The sequence below is a fragment of the Centropristis striata genome, chromosome 21 (assembly GCF_030273125.1).
Source record: "Centropristis striata isolate RG_2023a ecotype Rhode Island chromosome 21, C.striata_1.0, whole genome shotgun sequence".
NCBI classification, from domain to species: Eukaryota; Metazoa; Chordata; class Actinopteri; order Perciformes; family Serranidae; genus Centropristis; species Centropristis striata.
This window is the reverse complement of record NC_081537.1, coordinates 25,466,110-25,492,961: the sequence shown is the minus strand read 5'-3', so window position 1 is coordinate 25,492,961 and position 26,852 is coordinate 25,466,110. Positions and strand designations below refer to the sequence as shown.

The following is a 26,852-nucleotide window of genomic DNA, read 5'->3' as shown; positions in this document are numbered from 1 at the left end:
CTATAATGACGTGACGATCTCCTGCCAGCAGTGAGGGAGATAAGTTTGTGTGTGGGAACAAACGGCCCATTGGGTTATATGGGCTGGAGGATTTTTGCAAATCTGGTCTGTGGGTTATGATATAAATCTTTTCAATTTCTTTTAGCTTTCATTGTTTCTTAAGAATCATCAACGTGTTTGACACACAAGTTATAATTAAATATATGTAAATAAATACTTCCAATTAAAACAAAACATAATTTAATCGTAAGAAAGATGTGATTTCTAAACTCAAAATGTGGGGGGGGGGGGGGGGGTTTGGTGTATTTTATAGATACAAACTGTTCTGAAATAGCACATTTATTAAGTACTTAATGTAGTTATTATGTAATTCATTGAAAAAAAAAAACTTTTCACCTGAGTGAACACCAATCACAATAGTTTTTGCTCTCAGAAATGTACAGGTTTGAATCCTTAAAAACTTCTAAGAGTGAATATTTTAAAGAATATCAATCAGAAATGCACTTTTTTTTCCTAGATTGAGTTTGATTAATGTATATAATATTACGATTTAAAGTGTACATCTCCTAGAATAAATAAAAAACAGTGATAACACCTGTTAACTCTTGTTTGACTTCCTGTCCACCAACAATCTGTCCCACTCAGAGACGCCCAGAATCTAAACATTCCTCTGGGAATTAACAGAATACCAGAGCAGGGAGGGAGTGTGTTTTTGTGTGTGTGTGTGTGTGTGTGTGTGTGTGTGTGTGTGTGTGTGTATGTGTGTGTGTGTGTGAGTGTGTGTCTCTCCCTGGCAACATGTGAATGGATCAGCTGTAGACCAATCGTGAGGCTGAACACACAGTTTGCTCACACGTCAAAGATTTTTGTCACTTCTTTGCTCTGAGCTGTTGGTGGGTCAGTTCTGCTAAACATAGAGCTGAAAATCCTCCCAGAGGTTAGAAACAGCGTCTTTATTTACTCACAAACACTCATTAATACTTCATAATTCATGCTGATAAAGACGATTAAACTACCTCTTATCCACTTGCTGGTTGGTGGATAGTTTGATATTTTTGAGTTCGAGGAGAAGATCAACACTCTCATGTCTTTCCTGTAAATGTGAAGCTATATGAAAGCAAATAGTAGGTTAGCTTAGCTTAGCATAAAGCCTGGAACTAGCTGGGAGTAATTACAGTTCATACTCAAATGTGTAACTTTCTGTTACCCCACAAAAGTATTTTTATTTTTGCGCAAATTCAACAAACAAAATATAACGTGGTGATCCTCTGGAGTCCACGAAAGCGCTGTAAAAGCTTCAGCAGCGTTTCCTGCCATCAGTTTCTCTCTACAGCTCTGGCTTTGGAGATAACGTCAAATATATTTAGTATAAAAATATAGAACTAGATGCTCTCCTCATTTTACCTCTTCGATGATAGATTTGGAACCAACATTTACAAATATTCACGGGGAGTAAAAAACGTAATCCTCAAAATCTGATGACAAAGCGAAACAGTACAAGCTACAATGTAGCTACAATTTAGTCATTTTCAGCCTGACCTCTGATCTTGAGATGTCTTTAGAGACATGCCCACTTTATGCTAATCTCATGCAGTTAGAGCAGAAATCCCTTCTCATCAGCTATAAATGTGTTATTTTGCCCTATTATATGTAAATGTTTCTGCATCCTGGGGTCCCTAAACAGTCTGTGAGCTGCATAAATCAGGAAAGACAACAACACAAAACTCTGTGCAGGAGCCCTGGCTGCTTCTCTTCTCTGTTTCATATGATACTTTATTAAATATTTGTGCTGTTTTTAGATGTGACATGCCCACTTTATGCACTTTATCAGAAGCTGTTTGGGACAGAAACCATGCAGTGTTTCTCCTGCAGTAAATGTGTTGTTGTGTCCTCTTGTATGTGAATCTTTGTGCATCCTGGGGTCCCTAAACAGTCTGTGAGCTGCATAAATCGGGTCTGACTGGAAAGCGGACTTTCTCCCAATTTTATTGTAAGGAGCTAAAATTGAATTACTTTATTTTATTTTACTAGCATTTATTTATGTGTGTGACATTTTGATTGCTACCAACTGCTTCTGTATTTGTTGTGCACATGCTAAAAATAAAGACCTTAAATTTAAAACATTTAAATTGCATTAACTTCTGACGTAATTCCCAGGCTGGAGAGTCAAATAAACTATGTAGATTAATTTAAAGTGCGCTCTGTTCTGTACTCCAGCAGCACAAAGACATGAGTCTGTTAAAGGTCTTTCACAGAAGTAACCGTCCTGCAGCCTGGAACAATGGAGCCTCACAGGACCGAAGGATCTGACCTCATTTAGAGCTCAAACATGTGTTGCTCATTGTGTTCAGAAGAGCCGACGTGTTTGTTTCTGACCAGCAGAGGGCAGGAAAGAGAGAGAGAGCAAAGTGGGACAGAACCCCCCACAGTGTCTCCACCCTTCTCCTTTATTTACTCCGTTGTCACAACAACTTTCTGATGACTAAGAAGCTACAGAAGCAGGAGGAGGAGGAGGAGGAGGAGGAGGAGGAGGAGGGGGTAAGAGGATACAGAGGAAGTGTGTGGGCTGGCTGTGACTGCTGCACATCCTGACAACTGATAAACTTCAAGGATGACCTCACTGGGTTTAATTATCACATCAACTCAGGCTGATATTTTGAAGAACTTTATTCCACTCTCCCTCCTCCCTCCCCCTCTTCTTCTTTCCTGGATTAAAATCTTCCTTAAAAGGCTCCAAAAATTTAAAAAACAAAACAAAACACAAAAATTAACCAAGACAAGAATCTAAAAGTGTAAGTTCCTGTAAAACCACAATAGTATTTCTATTTTTGCACAAATCAAGCAAACAAAATATAAAGTGGTGATCCTCTGGAGTCTACGAAAGTCCACAAAAGCACCAAATAAATCCTTCAGCAGCGTGTTTCCTGCCATTAGTTTCCCTCTACAGCTCTGGTTTAGCAGATAAGGTCAAATATATTTAGTATATAAACATATAGAACTAGATGTTCTCCTCTTTTTTACCTTAGATGTTAGATTTGGAGTAAAAAAAAACAATTTTAGGTGAGGTTGTGCTGAAGAAAATTATACCAACATGACATGGTAAACATTTTAAAGTTTATATAAAAGGACTAAGGGGTCAAAAACGGACTAAATAGCCCAAAACTCTGAAGTCTTCGTGTCTCTGTCCTGTGTTGGTGGACAACTGATAAACTTCAAGGATGACCTCACTGGATCTAATTATCACATCAACCCAAGCTGATATTTTGAAGAACTTTATTTCACTCTCATGTCTCTCCCCTCACTCTCTCTCCTCTTCTCTTCCTTCCTGGAGTAACATCTTCCTTAAAAGGCTCCAAAAATTGCAAAAGAAACACATAAATGACCCAAGACAAGAGTCTAAAAGCAGCAGTGACAACAGGATGTGGATGGTGAGGTCATTCTTAGGTGGATCCAATCTTTATTCATTAAAAAGTGGATTTAATAAAATTACAATTTGCTCGCGACCTAGAAAGTCCCTCAAAGAAAAACTCCACCCAGTTACAGAATTCAAGAGCAGGATTTATACAATCTGTCAAAGATAGAAACCACTCAATGACGACATGAATCAGCTGCTGCAGTGAGAATGGATGGAAACATGAAAAAACCCTCAAAATCAGATCAGAGTCTCAGGTTTCTGGCCTCCATGTTTCCTCACGACAGAGGTTTTTTTTTGTTGTTTTTTTTTAGTTTTTTTTTTTGGTGGTCTGTATGTATCCTGGGGTCCCTAAACAGTCTGTGAGCTGCATAAATCTGGTCTGACTGGAAAGCTGAGACTGTAATCTAATGAATGTTTTGGTACCAAACATGTCAGAAGGGGGTGAAGTAATGCTCCAAAGTTAGGCTACAACTGAGCCATTTTGGATAAATACCTCATACAACCACGCTTTAAAACATCCAAACTATCCCTATAAGAAGTGCTCGGCTCTTATTTCCTGCCTGCATTTACAGAAATCTACCCTCAGCTGTGCAAAACATCCACAAAAGCAAAAAACTTCTTTAAATCGATGGACTGATTGTGAACGAGCGGCTCCTCTAAAAGGTGAATCACAGAAGGCACAAGCTGTCCGACACTCAGTCACTTTAATTAAGTGCATAGCAAAAAAAACCTAAAGATAAAAATGAGAAGAAACTAATTCTATAACAGTTCAACATTAAATATGTCTTCACGGTTTATCCTGGACCCTTTAGTCAATCACACATGATGAAATAAAAATCGACAAAGACAAGCAAATAATTCAACAACTGAAGAGAGAATTCTGAAGAATATAACGATCATTAGAAACTCCTTCAGTCAGATGTGAGGAGTTATTTTTATCATTCTGCCTGCAGTAAAGCTGCAAGGACATTTATGTTTTTCTTTTTGTCCAGAAATGGAGCCGGGCACTCAAAGAAGAACAATAAGTGGGATAAAAAAAAAATTCTTATAGTCGACAAATACCATGAAAAGACCAAAACCAACAGAGAATATATCCACTAACAGGTGACTCAAAGCCTCATAAATCTCTAGTGAAGCTGAATTAACGCTTTAAAACCCCCAAAGTCTAACAATAACACAAACTAACTGATTGGTGCAGCAGTAGACTAGAAAGGTAAAATTACTGTTTTTGTGAATGGAGTCTGGTTTATGGATGAGAACGTCATGCAACCCCACTAGAAAAAAAAACAAACCAACCCTTCAAATCACCTGCAAATAAAAACAACAAACGGGGAAATAAAAGCTCCCTGACTAAGTTTTATCTTCCAGGTGTGGGAACCAAAATCATCATCAAGAAAACCATGGAAAATGTCTAGATATCAGCTCTTAAATTAAACTTTTATGAGCTATTTTTGATGTTGTCATTATATTTCTCCAAACAAATAACAATTAAAATGAACAAGAAATTGAAGAAAACAGGTCGTCTAATAATTTTTTCCATGGCTGTATTTTTTTTAATCGTTTCCCACACTCAGAAAATAAACTTAAACTATATATTTGTGGCCTATTTTAAAAGGTCACAAATATAAAGGTTTAAAGTGGGCTCTGGTTTGAGTCAGATAGAGACACAGTAACACTTTGATGGTTGGTCTGTTCTTGGAACGTGTCGACAAGAAGACAAACATAGAATAACACTAAAGTTTTCCTTTCAGAGACACAGTAAGTCCTCACTGTTGTCATGGTTTTATCATCTACAGTCATGGGAAAAATGATTAGACCACCCTTGTTTTCTTCAATGTCTTGTTCATTTTAATCCCTGGTACAACTAAAGGTATATTTGTTTGGAAAAATACAATGATAACAACAAAAATAGCTCATAAAAGTTTAATTTAAGAGCTGCTAAAATAACCAAAATCATTATAAAGAAAAACCATGGAAATGTCTAGATATCATCTCTTATCAGCTATTTTTGTTGTTATCATTATATTTGTCCAAACAAATGTAGTTTAGTTGTACCAGGCATTTAATTGAACACGTAATTGAAGAAAACAATGGTCTAATAAATTTTCAATGACTGTAGAATAACACTAAAGGGGTCCTGTCGGAGACACAGTATGTTCCCAGTGTTCTCGTGGTTTTATCATTCACATGTTGAAATCCAGCAGCTGGACTGAGATCATGATGCAACACAAAACACGTCCTGTCACCTGACCACCTGCTTACAAAGTGCATCTACTTCATTGTAATCGTCTCCACACACACACACACACTCTGGAGTGTACACACACACACACACACACACACACAAACACACACGCTTGTTAAATGCACTTCCATGGATGAGGAAACCAACAGGGAGTGGAGAGAATAAAAGCCCTTATTGAGCTGCAGATGGATGTAATGGGATCTAGATGGAAGCAGATCTGTGCACCTTTTTGTGTGTTCTGGATTAAAGTCCACGAGGGACAAAGTCTTTCTTTCTGTCCCCGATCAGAGAGTCCCAGGTGAGCTGGGTCTGGGTGCAGCTTGCAGACGTCAGGTCGCAGGAGAAGCCGAAGGGACAGCAGTGCCTGGAGTCGGAGCAGCAGACGGCCTGCAGGAGACGGAGAGCAGCATTAGACTAAATGAGCTGCAGAGAGAAATCTGATTCAACTGATTGCTCTAAAAAAAAAAAAAAAAAATGCATGAAAGAATGATACAACATAATATATTTCTGAAATGGGTCACAGAGTTCAACGAGGCAGAAAACAGGAAAGCTGCAGTTTGTTTGGATCAGGTGACACAATGTTCACATTCCTCAGGAAGTTTCACTGTAAAATGGTCAAATATTAATCCAGCCGGCAGGACTGAAAACAAGCACCAGAAATTCACAGTTTAACTGTAAAAACAGACATTATCATCAGAGTTTGACCTTTCCGACGGTCCTTGATAGGTTATGAAAGTTTCAGTGAGAAAAAGTGACCAAAACCTGTGTTAAATGTTGATATTTGTGTCAGAATCTCTTTATTCTCCATGTGTCATTTAAAATAAAGTGCTTGTACTAACCAGATCCTGTTAAAAACATTAAATTCTGCTCCTAAGACACTGAAGACATGCTTGATTCTGCTGAGACCAACTGTCTCACTGAAAATCTGTTTACACAGAGCAGAGAGGAGAGGACAGGAGAGGCTGGAAACATGACATTACTGAGAATATGTGGAGAAAACGGTCTTTTTTTTGCAATATTGCGTCTTTGTATCCTTATTGGTAATTTTGTGTCTTCGCATTTTTACAACTTTTTTGGATAATTTTGTGTCTTATTTTGTTAATTTTGTGTCTTTTTATGGTAATTTTGTGTCTTTTGGTATTTTTGTATATTTTAGGGGTATTTTAACATCTTTTTTCGTTATTTTGTGTCTTTTGAAAATTTTCTGTAATTTTTTTGGTGTGTCATTTTTTGTAATTTTGTGTTTTTGTGGTAATTTTGTGTCTTATTTGGTTTGTTTTTTCTGTCTTTTCTGATAATTTAGTGTGTTTTTTTTGGTTATTCTGGTTATTATTCTGCACAAAGACACGTTTGACTTGTTCTGATTGTGCTGATTCCACAGAGCTGCCGGACTTATAGATTTATATGTTGCAGTGAAGCGTCTGGTTGTGTTTCAGAGGGTTCCTCTCCTGTGATGGTGTGACGTACCCGTGGCGAGGGGCAGCAGGCCCACGCTGCAGCAGACACCTTGCAGCAGGTCTCGTGCTTCGGGCAGTGGAACTCCCCCGTGCTGTCACATGGTACGTCCTCGGGGTCTCTGGGCTCGGGCCGTACCACTCTGCTCTGCGGGAGGGAGAGGACGAGCTCATCGCCGCTCTTCTTCTCACACGTTCCCGTCTGCATGTTGCAGCTGTAGCCCTGAGGGCAGCAGTGCTCGTGGTCGGCGCAGCAAACCGCCTGAGGACGAGAGTTCACAACCTGATATGAGCAGAGAACGTCAGCATGTCTGTTGGATGATGTGCTGTCCAAGAAATTATTGACTTATACAATATTATTGTAATTTTAGGACCAATTTATGCCACTGATATGATACATATAACAGCAGAATAATGCAAGTAAACCCTTTCAAAGAGTATAGAAATAGAGATATATAGAATAGTATTACAGCATTTGTTCTTTTTAATTTAATCTTAAAATGAACAAAAACAGATCATTTGTAATACACCTTAAAGAGAGGCGTGATGTTTTGCTGTAAGTGATATTTCTTATTTTTTATTCTGGCAAAAAAAAAATTTTGTGCAACAAAATCAATTTTGTTGCGCATAAAATAATTCACTTTGTCTATTTTCATTTAAAGAAAAACAGCAACAGTGGAAGTATGAAAACACAAATCAGGCGTTCAGTCACTTAAATTTGATTTGTGATTATTCCTTTAATTTCAAAATCCACTGAGTGTCTCACAGTTACTAAAATATGAAATATAATAATAATAATAATAAACACTGAGTGAGTGTTGTTCAGACCTTGACCAGCGGGCAGCAGCCCCACTCTCCGGTCTGCAGTTTGCAGCAGGTCGCCCCGGAGGCGCAGCTGCTCTTGTCGTCACATTTGACGTCCGTCACGGCGCTCGGCCCGGGCGTGGCTTTAGGCTCCGTCGTGGCGCTCACTTTGGTGAACCAGGGGATGACCTCGTGGCGAGCCCTGGAGCAGGAGGAGCGGTGAGGCTCACAGGTGTGACCGCTCGGGCAGCAGTGGTTCCCGTCTTTACAGCAGACCGCCTGAACAGAAAACAACTCTCAATTATCAACACTCATCTTTTCCTTTTATTTAATACTTTTTTTTTTGCTACCATTTGATCAGGGATGGGCAACTTAAATGCTGGGAAGGGGCCACAATTTTTCATCGTCACTACCACATGGCCACATATAGGACAGTGCACTTAACCAGATATGATGAAACTGCTATTTTAAATATTTTAACAGTAAAGCAGCTTAACATATTTCATGCTCAAATGCATGTATAACAGTATAAATGGGAATACAAAAGGTATGAAGCAAATAAAAAAACACTCACTGTGATTTTTTCTTTCAGTGCAAGAACAGCAGACCAACATTAATTGCAGTAATTTTGTGCATTTTTACACTTCACTTTTAAAGATTTTATGCTCAAATGAGGGTGCGGGCCGTATGAGGCCTCCAGTTGCCCATCCCTGCATGTGATCATCGTTAACCTGTTGTTTTTTTTATATAATAATAGTAATAATAATAATAATAACAATAATAATAAAAGTAACCTTTTTTTTCCATTTAAAATTCCTCCTGGAAATGCAAATTTTTAAAGTTATCAAAATTTTTATTTGCTTTTAAGAGGAACGCATTTTTGTCTTCTCAGGAAACAAGTGGGATTAAAAATTTTAAAAATCTGGCACAAAAAAATGCAATGCTAAAAAAAAAAAAAATCACTGTAAAACTCAAATTAGCATTTAGTAGAGAGAAAAAAATGTTTTTCTGTATTTTATTTGAAAATAAATTTGAAAAAAATTGGTCATTTTAATCAGGACTGATGTTGGTTAAACATTTGAGTTTAACTGTAAAAGTGGAAAATAATCTTAACTGTATTTTGTAAGACATTTTAGGAAGTGGATGTTAAAAGAAAAAAAAAAAAAATCTGAACATAAAATTAAAATCACTGACATATTCCATGCTGTGAACAAAAAATTCCACAAGCATTCAGTGTTCAAAAAATTTAATTCAATAAAACATTATTTTTTTAAATCTGGAAAATGGATTCATATTTGGTGGTTATGATAAAAGATTTGACTATAAATGGGAAAATATTAATATACAGTTTTACGATGCAAACAATTTTGTTTTCTCAGAACATCAGAGCAACTTATTGTAAAGATAAAAAGGCTTTAATATTGACGTACGTTCGGCAGAGGGCAGCAGCCCCACTTCTGCTCCTCGTCCATGAAGCAGCAGGTCGTGTCTCGGGGGCAGCTGGTCTGGGCGTCACACATGTTTCTGGCCGGCCAAGCTGGAGCGGAAACGGTCCTGCTGGGCTCCTGCTGCAGCGCCAGGACCTTCTGCAGCGTTGCCGGGACCTTCTGCAGCGCTGGGATCTTCTGCAGCCAGGGCAGGCTCAGGGCGCCCGGCTTGTCACACGTCTGCTCCGCCACGTTGCATTTGTAGCCTTTAGGACAGCAGTGCTCCTGGTCGTTACAGCACACGGCCTAAAGAAGAAGAAGAAGATAACAGATGGAAGAGATTTTACGCAACATGACCTCCAACAAATGACACACGAGACAAAGAATGTCCTGCAGAACTGAAACATTCCTGCTGCTCTACGTCCAAAAACACAAAAACACATCTGTTGTGATCCTTCAGTTCATCATGTCTCCCATTATCAGCACATGAAGAGGAAAGAGCTGCTGCTGAAGAGGTGTTTAAATGATTTTCTCCCGGTTGATTACATGAGTTTCAATGATTTCTACTTTGTTATATAATAATAATGATTCTGCAGTCAGTGTCATCATGCAAAAAAAATGCAAGTCACAGGCATGAACGCAGCATTACTCACACTGACTGATGGGAAAAAGGAGAAAAGAACGGAAACAGTGACACATTATTCCAAGTTTCATTAACCCTTTGAACCCCAACAAGCAGCTTCTGAGCACTTTTTACTCCCCTCACATTTTTTCTCACTGTGAGATCGTGTTTCACTGCAACATTAAAAAAAAAAAAAAAAAAAAAAAAGGTGAGATGCTGTGAAAAAGGCTATAAAACCTCATGCAAAGATTTGAAAACCCTACCGACCGATTAAACTGAATACAAACTGCAGGAACTGGGTAACTCTTTGCAAATACAAATACTCATTCTGAAATCGATGCATTTTTTAATCTACATTTCGGAATCAATTTTTTTTTTACAGGATCAGGTTAATGCAAAATGTTCATTTTTGGCGAAATTTAAATGAAATATCACAATTTTAAGCTTTAATTTGGTTACTTCTCCTGTTGGAAGCGTTCTTCACATAAAGTATTTGCACAACGGCCGACAGAAATTATAAAACTCGATGATAACTTCTGTTTTTACAGTTTGTGGCTGTGGTGGATGGTGTCAGAGGGCCCATTTCTCTCCTTTTTAATCAAAGAACAAGAGGTTTTCTCACAGTTCATGTTTTATTCTGATGATTGCTGTTTTATTCAGTTAGAGATGAAACTCTCCTGGTTCAAAGTGCTTCAGCGGTGAGTTATCTAACAGGACTTTTATATCCTGGAGACCTAGAATAACTCCTTACACCTCGATTACAGCTGACACGTAAACAAACACACCCACAGAAATCAGATCTTTTGACCTGCAGAGCCAAATCCCCCCCACATCCACACTGCAGGAGGAGTCCTGACCTGAGGTAGGGGGCAGCAGGCCCACTGTCCAGAGTCTTTCTTGCAGCAGGTGGTTCCTCCGGGACACATGGTCTCCTTGTCACACTTCTCGTCCTCCACCTCTGAGGTCAGAGCCGGCTCCTTCTCCAGCCAGCGGAGCGACGGGGAGACCCCCGACGGGTCGTCACACGTCTCGGCCTGCAGGTTGCAGACGGTGGCGTGAGGGCAGCAGTGGACGTGGTCGTCACAGCACACGGCCTGGAGAGGACCAGGAACAAACAATACAGGCTCATACAGGAGGTTTTACTGGTTCCTGAAGCACAAAACCAAACCCTGTGAAACACCTGCATGTTCACTTTCACTTTCATGCTTATTTAAGAATATTATTTTACTGTTTTGTTTGTAATAAAACTATAATAAAAACTAAAAGAACCTGTGATAAGTGTTGTTCTACATGTAGGCCGCCTGCAGGAAGCACTCATTTAAAGTTCTGATGGTTTAAAAAGGTACAACAAGTAACATTTCTGCATTAAAATGTTGTGTACTTACATTTTAATTTAAATTAAAATCAAAGCTAGTTAACGAATGTAACTTTCACTTAAGCACACTAAAAATAAATTAAAAACTACTAGTTTAAAAAGAACATTTCACATATTGATGCAGTTTTTAAACATGCATCCAATATTTTAATATGTAGATAAAATGTTAATGATAATAAAAAGGCACAATATGTAATTTTCTGCTGCGAGGGGTCTCTAAATTAAAACAAAAGACGGAGTTTGGTGATGTCATGAAGTAGCAAAGGATCATGGGAGTTGTTTTCTTCCCCGCTATTGGCATCCTTTCAGTCTGCTTCTCCTAATAAATCTAATTAACTTGCAACAAGGTGTACATTTATGCAAGATTAAGTATTAAAATATTTTATATTGTCAGGATGCATCAAGCTTTTGCTGACTCTCTGTCTGTCTAACACAGACGAGAGTTGCTCCTGAACCTCTTATAACCTGCTGACAGTCTGCAGCCTCGTCTCTCTGCTGCTGTTAACCCTTTGATGCACAACATATAAACACCTTCTAATGCACAACATGGGTCAAAAATGACCCACATTCATTTCCCCATGTTATTTCATGTTGTCTGAGTGTCTGAATATGTTTTTCTTTTATTACAACAGATCATTATATCCATTTTTCCTTTCATACTTTATGAAGAAAAATAGTTTTTATATTATTACATCAAGTTTACACACACGGGTCAAAAATGACCTTGTGCATTAGAAGCATAGTGATACAAAAAGTGATTCACTAAATTAACAATTTGAGTATATGTGTAACTATGTTTGTCTTATTTTGAAGGTTTAACTTTAAAAGAGTTGTTAGAACCACCAGATTACATTGGAAAATCACATATTTTAACATTTGAGACTTATTAGAGCCACCAAATAATAAATTCCATTGGAAAAACACCAATTTAACAAAATAGGATAGTTAATATTTGTGTCTTCTTTGTCAGGTTTTAAATTAGTGACAACATATAAACACCTTCTAATGCACAACATGGGTCAAAAATGACCTTGTGCATTAAAAGCGTAGTGATAAAAAAAAAGTTTTTTTATTCAAAAAGTAAGAAATGAAAACAAAAAATTAGGATGTATGATGATCACAAACAAGTTATTTGAGGAAAACCTGCAATACTGAATGCTGAAATTAATTTATTGCAAATATATAGAATAAAAAAACTTAGTCGGATCACTTTAGACCAGGGGTGGGCAATTAATTTTCCCAAGGGGCCACATGACCAATACCACGAAGGTTGTGGGGGCCGGACCAAAACTCGGAACTAAATTCTGCTCAATATTAATGTAATCGCTTTATAAAATATAGTAAATTATCTGGTTTTGAGCTGCTACTGATAGGAACACATGTTATGATGAGACTGTTAATGTAGAGTAAATCAAATATAGCAGTAAAAAGTAGTATATACTCCAATCACTGTATCACTTTTCCATTTATTTCAAACACAACTGTAAATGACCTTTAGTAAGGTTCCTATTTATGTTTTTGTATTATATAGCTTGTTTTTCATGTTTGTACATTTTCAAGGTGTTTTACAATGTTGTGATGCTTTTATTTTGAAAAGGTGTCGTCCAGTGTAAAACGGGTGCTTTAATTTTGAAAGGTATTGACAGGAAATAACCGGTAGAACGGTTAAATGAAAAAACGAACGGTAAATAATAACGAGTGCGTCGTAATTCATATAAAGTTGATAAAAAGTATGAAAAAGGCTTCTATAGTGACTGGCTGACAGGTTTGTATTTTATGCTGCCATATATATTAGTGGCTATATTTGTTGTCTTAACTATAGTAAAAGTGCTTGTTAGCTGTAGTGCTAATGATAATGTTTGCTATTTTTTTTCAAAATAAAAGCACTGCGGTTATATTGATTTCTAATTTCTTGGTAAACTCACGCGGGCCAGACAAGGACAGCCAACGGGCCGGATGTGGCCCGCGGGCCGCCCAATGCCCAGGTCTGCTTTAGACCCATGTTGTGCATCACAGGGTTAATACCTGGGTCAGGGGGCAGCAGGCCCAGCCTCCGCTCTCAGTCTTGCAGCAGGTGGATTTCCCGGGACAGGACGTGGATCGGTCACACTTGCTGTTCTCTCCCGGCGAGGGGAGGGCGGGCACTTTGCTGAGCCACGGCATTACGCTGCCACCGGCCGGGTCGTCACAGGTGGAGGCGGCCAGGTTACAGGTGGTGCCGTGGGGACAGCAGTGCTGGTGGTCCTCGCAGCACACGGCCTGCAGGGACACAAATATCTGATATTCAGCACTAATAAAACATGCATCTGTGCAGGAGCAGCCTGTCAGGATAATAACAATATGCATTTATTGTAAGATATCTGGACATGAGCATGATAAGTGTGTCTGACCTTGAGTGTCTCCTGTCGTGTTTCCTTGATAATATCAGCAGTTTTTACAAACTATTAAAAGAGCTGGAAGCTTTTTTCACAGCAAACAGGAATAAAACATCACTTCTGTTCTCTTTTTTTATTTATCGCGGAGATTTTAATACTTTTTTCACACTCGTGTGAATTTTCTTAAGAATTAAAAGTGAATTGCTCTTTGAAAGGCTGTACATGCATTTTATTCCTGCTATATTCTCATTATACTGTATAAGTGACCTAAATTGGTGTTAAAATTACAATAATATTACAGTCATTTCTGGGACAATAAATCATCCAACAAACAGGGGTGTAACTATACATCAATGTATCGATTCATCGTGAAGAATCCAACTGCATCGATGCATATCACCATTTTTGCCAACCATCTGATTGTGGCTTTCTTTAATCTTTCATCATAAACTTGGTCAACAAATAATGATGTTTTAGGAATATAATGAATGGTTCCAATTTAATATATTTTTCTTTTTTGAAAATAAAAAAAATTCCCTAGAAGCACAATGGTGTTCAACAACATATTTTGTTCTGTACCGTGGCAGACTTTGTGATGTTGGCAAATACTGTGTCGTCGTTCAATTAATCGATCTAACATCGTTTCATGCTGAAACCCAGGATATACACCATGACTAAGAGTTATCCTGACAGGCCTCTGCAGGAGAACTCTCCTCCTCCTCCTCCTCCTCCTCCTCCTCCTCCTCCTCCTCCTCCTCCACACTGAGGAGAAGGAAACTGGAAAACGTGCTGAGACTGAAAACAAGTTTGCATTTATCTAACTGACTGAAGTGTTGCAACAAAACTCATTTTCTGTCAGTGTTCAGTGTTACAGAGCAGAGATTAGACGGGCTGTTTGTCCAAGTCACTGACAGATAAAAAACACATCTCTGCAGATGGAATGTGTGTGTGTGTGTGTGTGTGTGTGTGTGTGTGTGTGTGTGTGTGTGTGTGCTGGTACCTTTGGCAGTGGACAGCAGGCCCATTCTCCCTCTGCTGACTTGCAGCAGGTGCTCCCGTCGGCGCACGCCACAGAGTCGTTACAGGGGACGGCTGCGACTGAAACAAACATTATCATCAGAGAATAAACTTTAGAATAAAGAGCAGAGTAACAGTCCTTTAGCTGTGGTGGACTCGTGATCAGGGCTGCAAGATTCCTGGAATACTCAAGGTGGAAACTCTTACCGTGTGTTCAGACCGGACGCGTAGCGAATTTTCGCGTCGCGTTACTCGCGCGAGTTGATGCGCAAGAATTGAATTGAATTTAATTTGCGTCACTCGCGCGAGTAAACGCGACGCGAATTTTCGCCAAAGAGACTATTTAGCGCCAAATAATTGCCTCCATTTCATTCTGTCATCAACCATGACAAGCATAGCGTCCCTGTACCTGCTCTGGAAGTCCGAGATACGTCGGAAAACACGCCGTCGTGTCTGGGTGAGTGACATCATCCGGAGGCGCACTCAGCACGGAGAGAGGACCGCAGAGTACTTCCACCTTTTTCCTGTCCCTCCTGCCGACCCACTCCTCCTTCCTGCCTCTTTTCTCCTCTCTCTCATGTATGTATCTCGGACACTGTCGTCCAGACTCTCAACGCTGATAGGCTGTCCCGACACAGCGTCACGCGAATATTTCGCCAAAGTTGAATTTATTGAACTCACGCGAATTCGCGTTGTTTCATTCGCCACGCGACATTCGCGTCAATCGCGGCATTCGCGTCGCGCGAAACCCGCGATTCGCGCCGCCGGCAAAAATTCGCGTCTATTCGCGTGTTTGCATTGACTTTGTATGTAATCTTGTCGCGCGAAATATTCGCTACGCGTCCGGTCTGAACGCACCGTTAGTGGGGATTCAGAGTAAATAACAGGAATAAAATGGAAAATATGGCAGATATTTACAATGTCATATGCAGATAATTCAAACCTTTCCCATGTTGTACCACAGCAGATACTGTAAACTTAATTTATTTGAGTCAGATTTTAAGCACATTGACTCAGTAAACATTGTACTTAAGGTTCACTGAACACAAACTAAAAACTTTCCCTAAGAACCCTAAAAAAAAAAAAAAAAAAAAAAAAAAAGTATTTTCTGCATTTTTATGGACTTTCTCAATTTCAGGATCTGGTTTTATGTGTTTATTCCCCCAAATAAGTTCACAATAAAGAGGTAGTAACCTTATATTAAAAAAAACTTTTTTTACTTTACTGACTGTAAGCTTACTATTACTACTAACTCTAATAACATCTTCATTTTAAATAGGGCCTTTCAAGAAACCCAAGGCTGCTTTACAATAAAAAAATAATAATAAATTCAAGATTAAAGCTAAAGAAAACTAAATAAAAAGACAAAATTTAAGGCATATAAAATGTATAATAATAATAATAATAATAATAATAATAATAATAATAATAATAAGAATAATAATAATAATAAAACAGATAAAAAATAATTTTAAAAAATCTGGAAATATTTTGTGCAGGCCAGACAATAAATTAGAGCAAAAAAATGATACAAGCTAGACTAAAAAGACAACAAATAAAGACAAATTTAATATACAATACTTAATAATAACTGTCAATTTTTATCCTAAGATCCCTTCAGACATGTTTATCATGTGTTTAAGTTGCTCTACTTTGAATATGAATTTGTTTATTTGTTGAATTATCTTGTTAAATCTCTGAAATGACAGATCAACTCCTTTTCCTTCATTAAACATCTCTAAATATAAGTTGAACTGCTAGACGACAGGTTTTTTTTATTACAAAGTGTTTTTGCTCAGGAGGCTTAAAGTTTCCACACTTTGCAAGTTGGAAATTGGACGAGGATTGACTTCCAAACTATTTGTGATGTGACAGATTAGGTTTGTTGGCTCACCGCTGAAGACGGGATTATAAAATGAGCACATAGAAACTTTCCACTTTCAGCAGAGGAAGGTAAAAAACCTCTGAGGTGAAACTGAAGCATTCAGCTGCAGGAAGAAGAACATAAACACAAGCTGGATTATTATCTGGTGACTCTGACCTTTGCTCCGTACCACCGTCAGCTCTGTCACGGTGGCGAGGATCTTTGTGGTCACGGCCGTCTCTCCCAGGGCGGAATTACAGGTGCTGTGCACGACGTCACACTGGGTGCCTGCAGGACAACAGTGGATGTGATCTGAACAGCAGACGGCCTGAAGACGAGACAGGAGAAGAGAGGGGAGGACACTCATGATCCACTGCAGGTCAGCAGAAACAGGAATAAAGCTGTTCTACATTCTTTTTTTAAAACATATGTTTACTGCACATTTTGTTAATGTACAAACAAACGGCGAACAACATAGAACAAGAAGGCACATACAAGAAAAATAATAAACAATAATGATGATAAAAATAAAATGAATGAATAAATAACTGGGGAAATAAAGAGAGAGAGAGAGATAAAAAGGGGGGGGGGGACATTTATAACCACAACACACACCTCTAAATGTGTATACTAAATCAAGAGAAATGAAGAGAAATAAATCTTCAGTTCAGCTCATCATTCCAGCCATCTACTTCAATATAATTTTTGTCAAGGAAATTACAGGAAACCTTCCAGATTTTCCAAAACTTGTCAAGCTTGTTTTTCGTGGTGCAGCTTATCTTTTCCAAAGCACAACTGTATCTTTAGAACATACACATGAACTCAACCAAAATAACCCCAATAAAATCACAGAGGGAAGAGGACTCTGAGCAGTCTAAACTGTAGGTCCTGATCTGACATCAGTGTGTATCCAGATTACTCACATTGGGCATGGGACAGCAGCCAAATGTGCCGTTGTTCATCTGGCAGCAGGTCGTCTCGTCGGGACACGCCGTTTCTCCGTCTGGACACACAACTGACAGGACGAGAGATAAAAATTATCATCACTTGTTTCTTGGACACAGTTTAACCTTAATGTATATTTTCAGTCATAACTGCTCACCATCGTTCGGTACGGCAGCGATCTTCTCCAGCAGCGGCATGCTCGTCTCTCCTGACCTGCAGACGTTGTGTTCCAGGTCACAGACCGTGTCGCCCGGGCAACAGTGGAGGTGGTCGCTGCAGCACGTGGCCTGCACACCGTTCACACAGCAAACACAGGGTTAAAGTTTGTAGTTTTAGTAGCTGAGGACACAAAAAAACATCTTTATATGCACATACAGTATGAGAGTGTTTGCTTCAGTCTCACATCATAAACCTTTATTCATTCACATAAAGACAAAAACATTTAAGTTGCTGTTTCTGCATCCTGAATGGAAATAGACCTGGGGAATCTCTGTGCAGCTGAGAAATAAAAACAACAGTTTGGAACGTTACGATTTGAAGATTTAATTTAAATGTGCTGACTGAACTTGGAAAGTCAGCCTTTTGTTTTAATGCCCCGAACGCCCAGAACAGTTTTTCAATTTCGTAGCTTGATTGTAGACTTGCCTCCAACTGTCTGCAGCTGTTTTGTAGCTTTGGTCATTTTAAACTGCATTTTTACTTATTTACTGATCTTGTCTGTTATCTGTATTTTGAATTTGTATTTCTGTACCGTCTGTAAATGTACTTGTCGTCACTGTAAATAGGGGAAACCTCAGATCCTTACTAGTTTAAATAAAGTGTATATAAATGAGATATAATAAAAAAGCTTCCTGGTAAAACTTTACTTTAATCTGCTGTGATTTTATAGCATCCACTAACAAGTTGTTTTTGTTTTAACTCAAAGTAATCAACAAGAGGCTGTAATCTTAAATGCACATTAAGTGAAAAACCTATTCTCATGAAACAGTGTGTTTACAGCTGCAAATAACTTTTCCAATCTTTTTCAACTACAATGTCAGTACAATACAATACAATGTATTGTGATTGCAAATTATTAAATTCCAAAGCAAAATTATACCAACATAAAAACAGCAAATATACACATTTAACAAGTTGAATCAGAGAATATTGGCAGGACATAAAGAGAAGATAACAGAAAATGAAAAGTTTCTGTCAATAAACAAACTAATTACTATTAATATATATTTTTGAAACAGGGTGATATGTACCTGAGGGAACGGGCAGCAGCCGTAGTCTCCACTGGTCAGCAGACAACATGTGAAAGTTTCAGGGCAGCTGCTTTTTCCTCCAGGACAGGCCACTGAGCCGACTGGAAGAGCTGCAGGAGCATGAAGAAAAAACATCAGCATATAAAGAAACATGAAGACCAGAGAAAAAACATTAGTTAGTTGTGCATCATCAGCATTCAAAAAACCAGGCCAGAGAAGGAGACATCACTAGTAACTAGTACAATATCATCAGCATATACAGAAACATGAAGACCAGAGAAAGACTCATCATTAGTTATTAGTACAGCATCATCAGCATATAATTAAATTGACATGGATATATAGAAACCTGAGAAAAATCATCAAAAAGTAATTCATTTGTAGTACGATGTCAGGTATATTACCTGAAACCCTGAGAAAGAAACATTAGTACAATAACATAATTAGAAACATGAAGAGCAGATAAGGAAATTAATTAGTTATCAGTACAGCATCATCAGCATGTATAGAAACCTAAAGACCAGAGAAAAGTCATAATTAGCAATTAGCATACACAGAAAGCTGAAAATCAGAGAAAGAAATGTGATTAACTATTAGTACAGCATCATCTGCATATATAGAGACCTAAATCAGAGACAAATCATAATAAATTATTAATTATTAGTAGATCATCATCAGCATATAATATGAGCAAAGAAAGAAACAGTAGTTATGAGTACAGCATCATCAGAGAAGACCAAAGAAAAGTCATAATTAATCATTATTTATAGATGCAGTATCATCAGCACACAGAGAAACCTGAAAACCCGAGAAAGAAACATTAGTTATTAGTACAGCATCATCTGCATATATAGAAACCTAAAGAGCAGAGACAAATCATCATCAATTATTCATTTTTAGTACAGCATCATCAGCATATAACTGTAAAGTGACACAAGGATTTCAGTGGTCAATAATATATTTTTGCCATTTAAAACATAAAGTACACAACCCTGTTCATACAGACTCCCCACCTGACTGGTTGCTCCTCCTCCTGGCGGGGAGTTTCTGCAGCATGGGGACGGACTGCAGGGAGGACGAGGTGCACTTTGAGTGGGCGAGATCACACTTTGTTCCCTCAGGGCAGCAGTGGAGTTTATCTTCACAGCACACCGCCTGTCGGGTAGAGGAACATTAATTCAGACTGTCAGTGTGCCTGAGCGCTGAGAGTGGGAGAGGATTACATGTCTGACAAGAAAACCATCATTTAGAAGGACCAGATTGTAAACTTTTTGTTAAAATAAAGATTTGTTTGCAGAGAAATAGATGCAGATATTAGACATTCACATGTTTTTTTCTCTTCAACATGAGCTCTGTGAACAGTGAAGCTGTTGAGTGTGTAAAATTACATAAAAACCATTTCCCACCTGACTAAAGGTAAATAAAAAAAATAAAAAATGATCAGCTGGTATTTCAAATAAGCACCGAGTAAAAATGACCAACACCAACATTTTTGATGAAGCAAATATATATTTTAGGGTCATTTTACTGCATTTTTAATGTTTTATTACCATGAACAGATAACAAAAACAAATGTTGAGAATCAATCAAATTTGTTCTTGGTCAAAGATTTGTGACCGAGATTTTACCAAATGGAACAATTAACAATTAATAGTTAAAAAAACTAAATTATTAATGCTCTCTGCTTGACAAACTATGTGATTATGTCAAATTATGTCCAACATATCTTTCTGTACTGCAGGTTTCTTGTTAGTTTCAGACTGACAGATACATTGCTAAGTTCCAGCTGATACATTTTTCCAGTTGATGTGTTGCTCAGCCACTAAAAGAAGCAGAAATATCTTGATTTCGAACAAGAAAGTTATTCCTGAACCTCAAACATACTTGTCTTGTCCAGTTGGTGATGGAACAGCTCGAACTCAAAGCAACAGCTCTAAATATAAACTAAGAAGAATTAGTCTTGCATAATAAAGCGGCAGCACAGCAGCTAGAGGAGAAGCTCTACTCGCTGCTCCACCATGTGATGTTTCTGAGTGAGAGTTTCTCTGGTTTTGTGTTTCAGCTCCTGTGTGTCACCTTCTCTAACGGACAGCAGCCCCAGGAGGCGTCCCGCAGCTGGCAGCAGGTCGTTTCATCCGGACACTCAGACTCTCCGTCAGGACAAATGATCGCTTTTACCCTCTCCAAGAGCTGCAGCACACACACCACACACCACGCATACCAATCACACACACACACACACACACACAGAACAAACAGAAACATGTGAATGCCAGGACTGCAGAAATTCATGTAGAATTAAGATAAAATACAAAGATCCAGGATTTCATTTCATACAAATATAATTCAACAAATATCGTACATTTCAGTCGTTTTAGTATTTAGTTCTTTTTAAAGTTCATAGCAGGATTTTTTTAGACATTTACATTGTTTACATATAGTCTTTATACTGCAAAATATCTACATGTCTATATGTTTTATAGTGGATAACTTAACATTGTAAACTAAATAATAATAATAATAATAAATGATAAATTAGATAATGAAAAAGAAGAGGAATAAAAAGATTAATGAAAGGCAATTTTTGTTGTTGTCATTATATTTGTCCTAACAAATGTATCTTAACTTGTTCTAAGGCATTAAAATGAACAAGAAACTGAAGAAAAAGGGTAGTCTAATAATTTCTTCCATGACTGTATAGTCAGGGCTATTTTAGTATTTAGTTTTAAGAAATATAAACTACACACAATGCACTTTTCTGATGCATCTTTCTGCTTTTTTTCTGCTCATTTCTTTAGTTGAATTTGCACTTTGCGCTTTACTTGTTAAGGTCTAAAAGTGCACTTCAATAAAAGCTTATTGTGCATGTTTTTATGTAAGATTCCAGTAAAAAGAGAGATAAGAACAAACAAAGTGCAAATGCAGCTGTTTTAATGGAGTCTTTGGGTCGAATGTGTTACTTGACCTACATTCAATCAATCACAATCACACTTTAGACGTCTAAAGGATGAACTTTATGCAGCATAGATTCTAGTGCAAACAGCTCAAACTTCCTACAAAACTAAAGTCTAATGAGCTCAGAAGAGACGGTAAACAGGAGAACAAGAAGCTTTTGACTGGATGAGCTACCTGAGGGACGAGCAGGGCCTGTTGTTGTTTGGAGGGAACTCGTCTCATCCAGGGCAGGGAAACAGTCTTATTCACACACTTGGCGTGGACGAGGTCACAAATTGTCCCCTCGTAGCAGCAGTGGAGATGGTCTGAACAACACTCGGCCTGCAGGTGGTTTCAAAAGGAAAGAGATCGTGAGAGATGGAAAGATTTTCTGAAGATTCTCAGTCATCCAGGTCACGATGTCCCTGAAAGTCATTGTTGAAATTTCAGCTGCTCAAAAATGAAATTCTTGACACAGCAGTTAAAAAAACTGCTGTTATCGGATTTATCTTATCTGTCAGCTGTCGTTCTGACTTAAATAAATGTTTTTTTACGGTCAACTTGTCGGCCGACTTCCTATCTTTCGGCCTGCAGAGATACTGATATCACATGAAACTAGAAGAGCTAAGGAAATCAGTCAGGTCCTGCTACTTTTATAAGAAGTTGGCAATTTTCTAAGAAGTACTTTACCTCAGCCATCAAGATATCAGAAAGAAATTATATATATATATATATATATATATATATATATATATATATATATATGCTGTTTACACACATGCACTTTATGCAGTTTTTTGCAAGCTAAACTATAAATTTGTCATTTCCTTTTGTATGTGAATCTTTGTGCACACTGGGCTCCCTAAACAGTCTGTGAGCTGCATAAATTGGGAGAGACAACAAGACAAAAACCTGTGCAGGACCCCTGGCTTTTCTTCTCTGTTTCATATGATACTTTATTAAATATTTGGGCTGTTTTTAGACCTGACATGTCCACTTTATGCACTTCATCAGAAGCTGTTTGGGTCAGAACCCATGCAGTGTTTCTCCTGCAGTAAAATGTGTTATTGTGTCCTCTTTTGTGTGAATCTTTGTGCATCCTGGGGACCCTAAACAGTCTGTGAGCTGCATAAATCGGGTCTGACTAGAAAGCTGAGACTCCTGTGGGTTCAATGAGCCTAAATGTTCTTCATGTGTGATAATGTTAGTGAGTGAAACTTGAACTCAGTGTATAAAATGAGCTGCAAATTGTATTTTAACTCACATGTGGCAGTGGACAGCAGCCGTATCCTCCCACAGCGTTCTTGCAGCAGGTGTTTTTGTCCTCACACATGCCTCCATCAGGACAGACCAGAGCTGAGCTCAGGCCCAGCAGAGCCAGAAACACCAGCCCCATCTGCAGCTTCTGAACAGGAGAGAGGAGAGGAGACAGAGGAGAGGAGAGTCAGCAGTGCAGCATGATGCAACATACAAAGATCCTGAACTATTGTCAGTAAAATATATCTAATCTTTATGGTTTCTGCATTTTTTTTATGTTGAGAGAAACTAAAGTCGCTGCGGAGAAGGAGAACAAAGAGAAGAATGTACAGCAGCTCAGCAAGAATTCTTTCTGATAAACTGGATTTCCACACTGAACAAACACATTCTTCTTGTAAAGTTCATGTCCTCTTTATGCATATATATATAGCACACGTCTCTTTGGCATTTCAAATCCCCAAACAAGTGGTATACAAGGCCAAAAGTCCAAGTCCAGCTCCACTTTTTCTGGTTACACGGTGCAGAATATAGTCCTAAAGTAAAGACTGTATTTAGTATAATTTATTCATGTGTGTGTTTTGGGCACATCATGAATTAAACCAATTGGGACTTCATCTCCCATTCCCTTTATCAATTTTACTTTCTTTGTACAGCTACAGCCCTTTACATACAGGTTAGTGCAGCTCAAAGTGTTTTACAGATGATCGCCAAGCTGATAACAAGCTGATAGCGAAGACCAAAAGAACCAGAGAAAACATAAAAGTAATGTTTCTAAAATTTCTTTTACACAAAATCAATGAAAAAGAAAAAAAAAATGCAATTAGAAATTAATAATTCAAATTAAAGTTAAAGAAAATAAACATTAAAGAGCTTTAAGAAGAGTAATTATAGTAAAAACAGGTGAAATAAAAAATAGATTTAAATGTGATAAAAACACAAAACCAGAATAAATTATAAAATACAAAAAAGAAAGATGAATGAAATAAAAAATGAAAAATGATAGAAAAAAAATAATGATAGTAATCTTTAATACATGTAACAGAAACAGAAAAAAAATCCCCAACTATTTTAATAATCCATAAATCATAAAAGTACATTTTCATACAGAAATCCTGTTTTTTTAGCCTCTTAAATGTGGAGATTTTCAACATCTCTCTGTATTATTTCATATTTAAATGAATATATTTATATTTAGCTGATAGACACTTTTCACGACTTTCTTACATTTTTAATAACAAAATCAATGCAGAAAATTATGAAAAATAATCATCAGTTGCTGCATTAATAAAACATCTTACAGAGTGCATTAGATATGGTGTTATTAATCAAAACCTTCCAACCAATTTAAGTTATCAAATAAATGCAATAGATGAATTAACAGTGGAGTAAAAAGTGTGATATTCCCCTTTAAATGTAGTGAAGAAGAGGTGGAAAGTGGCAGAAAATGGAAATAACGTCATATTTTTGCTCATCATTAATATATTAGCTACATAGGTGGATAGTAACTTAGTGCATACACTCAGTAACTATCCATCTGTGTAGTTTATATATTAATAATGAGTCATTTGTGTAACAGAGAGAGTATTTACCATTATTAGCAGGTGACTTGTAGTTTTGTTATTAACAAACAGCTCTGTGCTGCATACTCCTCTTACAACCTATAAAACAAAAACATCGTTAATCAGCATTATACTATGATAAAACACTCAGCAGTATCATGTTAAATATCGTACTTGACGTATAAAAACTTGACACTAGAAACTTTTCGCTAAATGTCACAGAAATGAAACGTCAAACGAGCTAACCTACAGAAAAACAAGTCAGCTTAGCATGCTAGGTGGCTAACAATAAGGCTAGCCGGTTTGAATGACTGTTAACGGTTAACTGAAAACGGTTGGTTGTTCTCACCCGGTAGGTTCGGTGCGATGAGTCCAACCGGTCAACATATATGTGCAGAGTTTCAGCTGCTGGCCGGTGAACATTCAGAGGACAGAGAAATAAAGACTGAAGCTGTTCTTTCTTCTTTTTAACTCACAATTCAACCATCACATGACGTGCTCACACGTGACTCAGCAGGCTGCTCTTAAAGGCACAGTACACCATTTCTCTGCAAAACAAAACAAACAAAACAAAAAAAGGATAAAAAAAATATATATATGGTGAGAGGAGGGGGGAAAAATAATTGTGCACTTCGAGAATAAATTATCTCTGTTTACATCCAACCACATTAGGTCTATATTAGGCCTTCTGTATTTTTCTATATCGTCACCCTGTTAAAAATAATCGCCTAACTAATTTTTTCAAGTTTTGCAGGAAACACAAAAAACTTCACTAAAAGTGTAACACATGGCATTTATTGATCATTTCACTCAAAAATGATGTAACAAAGGATGGCTGTTGGCATAGTAATGACACTGTGTGTAAATTATGTAACTTAAGAGAAATAAATGACTTAGGCAATTTTTTTAACATGCCTTTGTGACTTAAGCAAGATATGGTAACACTTTATTTTGAAGGTGTCTACATAAGAGTCACACAAGCCTGTCAGAAACATGACATGACAAGTATTATGTCATGTTGATGACACGCCCATGTCACTCTTATGTAGACACCTTCAAAATAAAGTGTTACCATATCTTGCTTAAGTCACAAAGGCATGTTCAAAAAATAGGTCACATTTTATTTTGACTTAGGCATAATAAATCCGCTTAAGTCACACACTTGACATAGGCCATTTTCTTAAAGGGGTAAAATCACATGATCTGATCAACTGAGGATGTAAGCGATTTTCATGAGGAGATGATTTAAGCAAAAATAACAATTTTGACAAAAAATGACTTAGCCGATTATTTTAACAGGGTGACGATATATGTGGTGAGAGGAGGGGAAAAAAATAATTATGCACTTCGAGAATATATTATCTCTGTTTACATCCAACGACATTAGGTCTATATTAGGCCTTCTGTATTTTTTCTATATTATATATGTCACATATCACTTAACTATACTATACTGTGTATATCCCTGCATATATTTCAATATATTTATTCATTGATGTTCATACTACATGCACCAACCTATTTAACCTATTTAACATGCTGAAAAAGTAAAAAAAAAATTAAAAAAAAGTAAAAGTACTCTAAGGAAAACAAACAAACACAAAAAATGTATATCAATAATTAATGCCAAATAGCAGAAATGTATGTATATAATGTGTATGGAATATTATTTATTCTGTTTTCTATATCTATGTGTCTGTATCTTGGTCTGCTGTGACAACTAAATTTCCCCACTGCGGAATTAATAAAGTCTTATCTTATCTTATCTTATCTTATCTTAAAGTTGATATATATAATGTTGAGAAGAAAGTAGAAATGATGAGAATAGTCACTTTTTGAGTTGGTAAATATGTCTAATATTTGCCTAAAAATCACATAAATTACATAAAAAGCAGATTATCCCAAAACAATAGCTGTAGCAGCTTCTACCATGAATATCTAATTTATGTGTCGGGGGATTTTAGTTCTGCTGCACCTTAAATATTGTGGTTATTGCTCATTTTATGACATTGATGAAAATCAGGTTGTAGCTTTTGAGAAGCTGTAATCATGAAATGTTTTTGCATGAAAAAATATGTAAAGCATCAAACAATTTACAGTTAACTGCCCTGTTGAAATGTACAAATTAACTTGTCTTAGCCTCCTTTGTCTGAGAATATAAACGATCACATTCCCCATAAATAATCCTGTCAGCCTTTGTACTATTGTTGAATAAAATCAGCCTTTACTTTGCTGTTCTATTATTTATTAAAATCAGTCTTTACTTTGTCAGGTCTTTTGGCTGTTTTTTATGTTTATCTTGTGTTTAA

The 26,852-nt window shown here is 37.4% G+C and overlaps 1 protein-coding gene across 1 annotated transcript; it reads right to left on the bottom strand.

Annotated features, from left to right (window-relative positions):
- Positions 1 to 3,422: 3,422 nt before the first annotated feature.
- grnb (granulin b) lies at positions 3,423 to 25,077 on the bottom strand. Its single transcript, XM_059324907.1, has 17 exons — positions 24,893 to 25,077; positions 24,574 to 24,642; positions 22,992 to 23,132; positions 21,923 to 22,069; positions 20,870 to 20,983; positions 19,807 to 19,948; positions 18,794 to 18,903; positions 17,701 to 17,830; positions 17,522 to 17,613; positions 16,776 to 16,926; positions 14,718 to 14,815; positions 13,368 to 13,601; positions 10,825 to 11,061; positions 9,349 to 9,651; positions 7,943 to 8,197; positions 7,128 to 7,376; positions 3,423 to 6,047 (listed from the first exon to the last, which is right to left on the bottom strand). The coding sequence occupies exons 2-17, from the start codon at positions 24,574 to 24,576 to the stop codon at positions 5,904 to 5,906; spliced, it is 2,550 nt and encodes an 849-aa protein (XP_059180890.1). The 5' UTR covers positions 24,577 to 24,642; positions 24,893 to 25,077; the 3' UTR covers positions 3,423 to 5,903.
- Between the last annotated feature and the right edge of the window lie 1,775 nt (positions 25,078 to 26,852).